At 48.1% G+C, this 9,400-nt stretch overlaps 1 protein-coding gene across 1 annotated transcript in view; it reads right to left on the reverse strand.

Annotated features, from left to right (window-relative positions):
• Window positions 1–9,400, reverse strand: part of prdm6 (PR domain containing 6) — a 182,688-nt gene that overhangs the window by 172,521 nt on the left and 767 nt on the right. The window contains exons 3-4 of the mRNA XM_055161991.1: window positions 2,854–3,002; window positions 1,530–1,688 (exon numbers count right to left, since the gene is read on the reverse strand). Coding sequence (XP_055017966.1) covers window positions 1,530–1,688; window positions 2,854–3,002 — 308 coding nt within the window. The remainder of the gene's footprint in view (window positions 1–1,529; window positions 1,689–2,853; window positions 3,003–9,400) is intronic.

The following is a 9,400-nucleotide window of genomic DNA, read 5'->3' on the forward strand; positions in this document are numbered from 1 at the left end:
GGGTCAGCGGAGGAGAGGAACAGAGGAGAGGTGGAGAGGAGGAGCAGAAAGGAGCAGAGGAAGAGAGGAGGAGGAGAAGTAAGTGAAAGGAAGAGAGGAGCAGAGGGTCAGGGGAGAAAAGGAGGAGAGGAGAGGGTCAGAAGATGCAGAGGAGTAAAATGAACAGAGGAGCAGAGAATTGAAGGAGCAGAGGAGGAGAGGGTCAGAGGAAGAGAAGAAGAGAGGAGGAGAGGGTCAGAGGAAGAGAAGAAGAGAGGAGGAGAGGGTCAGAGGAAGAGAAGAAGAGAGGAGGAGAGGGTCAGAGGAAGAGAAGAAGAGAGGAGGAGAGGGAGAGAAGAAGGAGGAGAGGGTCAGAGGAGGAGGGGAGGAGGGGAGGAGAGGATCAGAGGAGCAGATAAAGTCCTTGTCGTGCTCTGTCACTTTCACTTTCTGTTTTACACCTAACTCGCGCACTTGGCCCCTCCCCTCCCTCCCCCGCGGCCCCGCTGACCCCTGACCCGTGACCTCATCAGCAGCGGACGTGCGGCGCGTTTGGCAGCTGCGAGTGATGCGGCGTCGACCTTTCGTCCGGTCCAAAGGGACTCATCCGTCTGCGTCCTCATGCAAATCAGCTGTTTATAAGAGACATCGACTCCCTGCCAGTGTATGGAAATACCCCGACCCCCCCCCCCCCCCCCCCACCCCCCCCCCGCCCCCCCCCCCCCCCCCCCCCCCCCCCCGACCCCCCCCGACCGCATCGATCCGCCCCGAGCTGCTGCTGAGCGCCTCAACGCAACACAAACACACACACACCAACGCACAAACACAACCTCAACACAACCTGAACAACCACAGTTTACAGCAGCAGCAGCAGCAGCAGCAGCAGCAGCAGCAGCAGCAGCAGCAGCAGCAGCAGCAGCAGCAGCAGCAGCAGGTGTCACAGAAATCAAGGTAATTTCAGAACCGTTTCCATAGCAACCGTAACGTAAACAAGGAACAAAACAAGAGTCTAAAAACCCATTAACTTTATTACAACAAAAACCTACATTTTAATTGTATTTACTTATGGCCCTCGTCTGTGTTAAATATTATTATTATATATGAATCCATTTGATTTTGAATCTTAAATACTGTTGAATTTAACTTTGAAAAAACAGGATTTAATCATTTTTATTCAGAATTTTAGTTGCTGAAATTCTAAGTGTACTTTGTCAGTGTTTCAAGTTCTCTCTATATATAAATGACCTTTTAAATATTCAGCACAAATGTGTCCAAACCTCAAATTCAACAGTCAAAATTCAGAGTGTGAAATTCAGAATGAAAAAAAAATCCCAGCAAAGATCCAAGACGCTGAGGCAGAAGAGTCGATCCAGAGTGATCTGATCTAACTTAGTAACAAACAGAAAATGGAGCAGTGGAGCGATCTGATTGGTCAGAATTCACCTCATCAAAACCTCAAACCCCGCCCCCAGATGAGAACCACGAGGAAGCAGCCTCTGTTCACACAGGATCAATGCTTCTGCCTCGGCGTCTGGGATCAGGTGACCTACCTCCCACAGGTGTCTGGAGTTCCTCAGGATTCCGCTGTGGAGCTTCTCGAGGAGCAGAGGAACCCCCTGAAACGGACCGATCCACGTCCCCTGAGGAATCCTCTGCGCCGCACAGATCCCATAACCCAGACCCGGAACCGTACTGGTGCACAGGCACACCTGGAACAACAACAGAGGCATGACTACACAGACACCAGGTGAGGACAGGTGAGAACAGGTGAGTACAGGTGTTACAGGTACAGGTGTTGGTACAGGTGAGTACGGTACAGGTGAGAGTACAGGTGAGAGGTACAGGTGAGGTACAGGTGAGTACAGGTGGTACAGGTGGACAGGTGAGGACAGGTGGTGAGGACAGGTGAGGACAGGTGAGGACAGGGGTGGTACAGGTGAGTACAGGTGAGTACACAGTGTACAGGACAGGTGAGTACGGTGAGTACAGACAGGTGAACAGGTGGTACAGGAGTTGGTACAGGTGAGTACAGGTGAGTACAGGTGAGTACAGTGTACAGGTGTACAGGTGAGGACAGGTGAGTACAGGTGAGTACAGGTGTTGGTACAGGTGAGTACAGGTGAGTACAGGTGAGTACAGTGAGACAGGTGAGACAGGTGTGGTACAGGTACAGGTGAGTACAGGTGAGTACAGGTGAGTACACGAGTACAGGTGAGCACAGGTGAGACAGGTGATACAGGTGAGGACAGGTGAGGACAGGTGAGTACAGGTGAGGACAGGTGAGGACAGGTGAGTACAGGTGAGGACAGGTGAGGACAGGTGAGTACAGGTGTTGGTACAGGTGAGTACAGGTGAGTACAGGTGAGTACAGGTGAGTACAGGTGAGGACAGGTGTTAGTACAGGTGAGTACAGGTGAGCACAGGTGAGTACAGGTGAGTACAGGTGAGTACAGGTGTTGGTACAGGTGAGTACAGGTGCGTACAGGTGAGTACAGGTGTTGGTACAGGGTAAGTACAGGTGAGCACAGGTGAGTACAGGTGTTGGTACAGGTGAGTACAGGTGAGCACAGGTGAGTACAGGTGAGCACAGGTGAGTACAGGTAAGTACAGGTGAGCACAGGTGAGTACAGGTGTTGGTACAGGTGAGTACAGGTGAGCACAGGTGAGTACAGGTGAGCACAGGTGAGTACAGGTGAGTACAGGTGAGCACAGGTGAGTACAGGTGTACAGGTGAGCACAGGTGAGTACAGGTGAGTACAGGTGAGTACAGGTGAGTACAGGTGAGTACAGGTGAGTACAGGTGAGTACAGGTGAGCACAGGTGAGCACAGGTGAGTACAGGTGTTGGTACAGGTGAGCACAGGTGTAGCTGTACCTCTCGGGGCAGGTCTCGGAGCCAGTCGGGCACATCGGGCAGAGCCACAGGAGCCGCGGTGCTGCTGGTGCCCACCAGGCGGCGCAGGGAGTGAAGAGGCCCGTGCATCGGACACTCGCCGTTTCTGTTGTCAGCGCACATGTCACAACCTGAGAGACGGAAGAGACGGAAGAGAGAAAGAAGAGACAGAATAAAATAAAAGAATTATCTATTATTTAGAAGAAATATCCCACAGTGGAGCTTTAACCCTGTTCTCATGTACAGTACTGTCCTGGAGTTGGTGTTTTGTGTCGTTGACAAACTTTTGGTAAAAGTTCGTTCAGGCTCCTGCTCCACACTTCAGTATTTTAATTGATTGAGTCTTTTTAATTGACCTCCAGTTAACACCTGACACACACGGGGAGGCACCTGACACACACGGGGAGGGCACCTGACACACACGGGGAGGCACCTGACACACACGGGGAGGGCACCTGACACACACGGGGAGGGCACCTGACACACACGGGGAGGACACCTGACACACACAAGGGGAGGCACCTGACACACACACGGGGAGGGCACCTGACACACACGGGGAGGACACCTGACACACACGGGGAGGCACCTGACACACACGGGAGGAGGGCACCTGACACACACGGGGAGGGCACCTGACACACACGGGGAGGGCACCTGACACACACGGGGAGGCACCTGACACACACGGGAGGCACCTGACACACACGGGGAGGGCACCTGACACAACACACGGGAGGACACCTGACACACACGGGGAGGGCACCTGACACACACGGGGACACCTGACACACACGGGGAGGCACCTGACACACACGGGGAGGCACCTGAGGCACCTGACACACACGGGGAGGCACCTGACACACACGGGGAGGCACCTGACACACACGGGGAGGGACCTGACACACACGGGAGGGCACCTGACACACACGGGGAGGCACACTGACACCACACACACGGGGAGGCACCTGACACACACGGGGAGGCACCTGACACACACGGGAGGGACACACACGGGAGGCACCTGACACACACGGGGAGGCACCTGACACACACGGGGGAGGCACCTGACACACACGGGGAGGGCACCTGACACACACGGGGAGGCACCTGACACACACGGGGACGTTTCCTGTTTGTAGAGTCTAAACTTCAGTGTGAGCAGCTTTTACACAGAATAAGATGAGACATTTTGTTTTTATTTTAGCTCAAACTGAACCCAGCAGCTGCTCATCTGAGTCTTGTTTGGACCAACCTGGTGCTTCTGGGTCAAACCTGGTGCTTCTGGGTCAAACCTGGTGCTTCTGGGTCAAACCTGGTGCTTCTGGGTCAAACCTGGTGCTTCTGGGTCAAACCTGGTGCTTCTGGGTCAAACGCGGTGCTTCTGGGTCATGTGCGGTGAGCAGTGATGCATTATGGGTGTGATTTTCTGGACGTTCTGTGTTTTTATCAGACTCACATCTCCAGACTCAAGGAAGGAACCGAACTGAGAGGAACCTGGAGGAGATCCAGAGACAACAGGCCCCAGAAAAACCAGGACTAGACCAGGACTAGACCAGGACTAGACCAGGACTAGACCAGGACGGATCGTAGGTCCCTGTCGGTCCTGTCGGTCCTGTCGGTCCTGTCGGTCCTGTCGGTCCTGTCGGTGGTTTTTGGAGGGTGAAGAGTTGGACTTTTCTTCTCTGACGTTTGTCGTGTTTAGTTTCAGGAGATTCAAAGAGAGAAGCTTTTTTATTTGTTTTGAAAATGACAAAATAAAATGTTCACACACTGACACACGACGACACACACACACACACACACACACACACACACATACACACACACACACACACACACACACACACATCACACACACACACACACACACACACACGACACACACACACACACGCACACACACACACACACACACACACACACGACACACACACACACACACACACACGACACACACACACACACACACACACACACACACACACACACACACACACGCACACACACACACACGACACACACACACACACACACACACGACGCACACACACACACGACACACACACACACACACACACACACACACACACACACACACACACACAAGGAAAGACTTTCACTGCACAAACTCGGCTCCGGCCAAGTTCAGATTCCTCCGACTGACAAAGTTTGATCGTGATTTGAGTCAATTTCACTCAACAAGTAAAATTCTTCTGCCAACGGAACGAGACTTTTTGTTCTTAAAATACGAAAATACATCTCACTGCAGTTAAGAAAAACAACGACTTTTTTCACTTAAAATAAGAAACAAAATGTAATGTCGCTTGAATGAAGAAAAACAAACTTACTCCACCGGTCGATCATTTTACTTTTCAACTTGAATTGACTCAAATAAAGTCAAACGTTCTTAATTTAGGTAATTTTAATTTATCTACAGATTGATTTTTACAGTGTTTAAACCTTCATTTAAAGCTGCACTATGGAACTTTTCCGGTGGAGGGTCTGTGTTTGTCTGGAAGTGTAAATAATAAAACTTTAAAGTTTTAAAGAGTTATGAGTAAAATATCTGTCTGTGTACATTTGTGTCTCCATGACGATGTAATTTCTTTGTCTGGAATATTTTACAGTTTGTTATTTAACTGAACCAAAAAACACATTTGTTTGGTGTGATTTAAGGGAACATAAATAAAACGGAGGCTTAAACACCAATCAGAACAACTCGTTAACGAACATAACGAGGGTCCAACTCGTGACGCAGACCAAGACCAAGACCGGCCTCGAGAACTCGTTTTACAGTCTTGGTCTCGGCTCAGACTCGAGCGCATTTGGACTCGGTCTGGTCTCGGTTTTGGTTTTGGTCTCTGTTTGGTCTCGGTTTTGGACTCTGTCTGGTCTCGGTTTTGGTTTTGGTCTCTGTTTGGTCTCGGTTTTGGTCTCCGTGTGGTCTCGGTATCGGACTCCGTCTGGTCTCGGTTTTGGACTCCGTTTGGTCTCAGTTTTGGTCTCCATGTGGTCTCGGTTTTGGTCTCCATCTGGTCTCGGTTTTGGACTCGGTCTGGTCTCGGTTTTGGTCTCTGTTTGGTCTTGGTTTTGGTCTCTGTCTGGTTTTGGACTCCGTCTGGTCTCGGTTTTGGACTCCGTTTGGTCTCGGTTTTGGTCTCCATGTGGTCTCAGTTTTGGTCTCCATCTGGTCTCGGTTTTGGACTCTGGTCTCGGTTTTGGTCTCTGGTCTCGGTTTTGGTCTCCGTGTGGTCTCGGTTTTGGTCTCCATCTGGTCTCGGTTTTGGACTCGGTCTGGTCTCGGTTTTGGACTCGGTCTGGTCTCGGTTTTGGTCTCCGTCTGGTCTCGGTTTTGGACTCGGTCTGGTCTCGGTTTTGGTCTCGGTCTGGTCTCGGTTTTGGACTCCGTCTGGTCTCGGTTTTGGTCTGGTCTCGGTTTTGGATGGTCTCTCGGTTTTGGTCTGGTCTCGGTTTTGGACTCGGTCTGGTCTCGGTTTTGGACTCCGTCTGGTCTCGGTTTTGGACTCGGTCTGGTCTCGGTTTTGGTCTCCGTGTGGTCTCGGTTTTGGACTCGGTCTGGTCTCGGTTTTGGTCTGGTCGGTTTTGGTCTCTCGGTTTTGTCTGTCTGGTCTCGGTTTTGGACTCGGGTCTGGTCTCGGTTTTGGTCTCGGTCTGGTCTCGGTTTTGGACTCTGGTCTGGTCTCGGTTTTGGTCTCGTCTGGTCTCGGTTTTGGACTCCGGTCTGGTCTCTCTGGTCTCGGTTTTGGTCTCCGTCTGGTCTCGGTTTTGGACTCTGGTCTCGTTTTGGATTCCGTTTGGTCTCGGTTTTGGTCGTCTCTGGTTTTGGTCTCCGTCTGGTCTCGGTTTTGGTCTTGGTCTCATTTTAAGTCTCATTTAAAAACACACTTTTACTCACGGCTTTTCACACGATGTGAGGATTTGTGTCGTGTTGTAGTCGAGAATGAAACTAATCAAGACCAAAACCTCAGAGGGTCGAGATCGAGACAAGACCGAGACTTTTAAAGACTGAGACCGAGACCAAGACCACGGCCCATCGAGACCAAATCAAGACCAGCTTTGTCATTTCCTACATTTTTTAATTTTTTTTCCCCAGATATTTTGGCTCAAATATATCAGTGTTTATTTTTTGCTATTTTTCTATTAGCTCATTTTAGTTTTTTAATGTTTTTTATTTACTTGTTTATTTATTTTATGTTTTATTTCATTGAATGTGTTCATTTATATTGTGCTACTCTGTGCAGCACCTGGAGACTTTGTGTTTTTAAAATGTGTTATTTGTATTGTTTGGTTCTGGTTGTATTTATTGTGTATTTTTCAGATTATCAGTATCAATAATGTTGAATTGTCTCGTCTGTTTTCATACAAAAGTCTGAGTGGATCATGAGCATCAAGAGAAACAAACAGACGACACTTGAGTTTGATCTTTAGTCCAGTCGTGGTCGATCGTCGGCAGATCGTGGTGTTGTGTGTTTTATAAAAGTGAAGTGTGTGGATCATTTAAATTTGTTTTTTATTTCCTCTGAGGACGACTCAAACAAACACTGAGTAATAATGTGTTTAATGCAGCTTTGACACATTTGTTTATGTTTTACAGAAACTAAACTTAAAACCACATGACTCATTTGCATAAACTAATCACTCTGATAAAAACAGCTCTTTCCTTGTGACCTGATGTGGTTCAGTTTCTGTTGGACTGAAGGACACGACTCCGCGAGGCTCCAGACAGGAGCCATAACACTCCGACAATCCATCAAACATTGTGGCTTCAGATTTACCAAAGTCGTACTAAAACATTCTGACAGATTTTTGACGCCGTGTTCCACAGAAAATCAGTTCGAGATCAGTAACACGACCAGAATTACTTCACAAGTCACCGGATTATAAAGAGCACTGTCGATTTCTGAAAAACTTAAAGCACTTTAAGTTTGCTTACAGTCCGAAAAATACAGTTTGATACTTTGGATGGAACTAAAGTACTGTGATACTCAAGTGTACAACAGTAACATACAGTACAACACAGTACTATACAAGTGCTAGTATTATTAAGAAGTTTCCAGGTACAAAGTGAACCTCGACACACAGACCACAGCACCAAACATGTCACGATACAATCAACTTTCAATTCAATATAAATACAAGATATTTCACATTCATTCAGTACGGTTCAATAAGGCCCCGTTTACACGAAGCCGAGTATTTTTAAAATGAATATTTCCCTCCCTCCGTTTTCCAAAAAAAACATCGTGCACATGGCATCGTTTTTCGAAAAAGTTTCCGTTTACACTAACCCGGATAAATACGCCGTCGAGCGTCAGAGCGACACCGAGCCTCTGGGCGGCTTCTGTTACGCATAAAAAGTTGTTTAAAAATGTTTGCCGTACACACTTCCTTTACTATTTTTAACGCCGTCGATCGAGCGGGTCTGAAAGCGTTGGTCGTTTTGTGCAGTTCACCCTCGTCGGACACGTCGTACAAAGTGCAGGCAACTTTTTTTCCTGACACTGACCGGAGACGGCGTAACGGTCGTCTCACCCTCGATGTCGGAAAGTAACAGCAGCGACGACCGCGACATCCTAACATTCCCACGCCGCTCGCCCGGGACAACGACTTCAAAATGATCCCACCAGACAGCAGTTCGCCCCGGTCGGCAGTGTCGGGAAAGTTACTTTTCAAATGTAATCCCCTACAGATTACAGATTACACACACCAAAATGTAGTTTGTAACGTAATCCATTAAATTACTTAAAGTGAGTAATGTAATCTGATTACTTTGGATTACTTGATTTGCTGTAGAGAAACAAAGACGAGGAAATCTTCACATGAGAAGTTTTATCTGATAAAAGAAAATAAAAAGACCAAACTTTACTGAACCAAATTAAAAATATTATTGATACAAGACGAGGAAACACGTCACACAGCAGGATTTAGTCCTGTTTTAGTCCTGGTTTTAGACCTGGTTTAGTCCTGGTTTTAGACCTGGTTTAGTCCTGGTTTAGTTTCCGGGAATGAGTGGAATTAATGGGAAGAAAAAAAAAAAAAGGGAAATATCCCCAAATGTGAAAACAGTAAAATCCCTCTGTTTAATCCATTTATTTCAACAAAGTAACTGTAATCCAATTACCACTCACTGAAACAGTAACTGTAACTGAATACAGTTACTCATCATTTGTACTCTGATTACTCCGGTACATGTAATCTGTTACTCCCCGACACTGCAGGTCAGGGCGGACCTGACTGTTGCTCGGTAACAGGACGACCTGTCACTTTAAGAGTCAAAGTGGGTTTTTTCAGGACTAAAAGTGATTTTTTTGTGTTTTTTTGTGTTTTTTTGTGTTTTTGTTCAGACGTGAGATTTTCGGACTCGTTATCGACTCGACTGGAGGCGCAGACCAAACAGGAAGTCCCGCCCACTTCCCAAATGGCCCTGTGTTTTTTTAAAGTGACGGCGCGTTCACAGTGTGATGGATGGAGACGCCTCGGAACACTTTACACTCATTAATATCCA

Source organism: Boleophthalmus pectinirostris, unplaced genomic scaffold, assembly GCF_026225935.1.
Source record: "Boleophthalmus pectinirostris isolate CB_2022bp ecotype Guang Dong unplaced genomic scaffold, ASM2622593v1 HiC_scaffold_4, whole genome shotgun sequence".
NCBI lineage: Eukaryota > Metazoa > Chordata > Actinopteri > Gobiiformes > Gobiidae > Boleophthalmus > Boleophthalmus pectinirostris.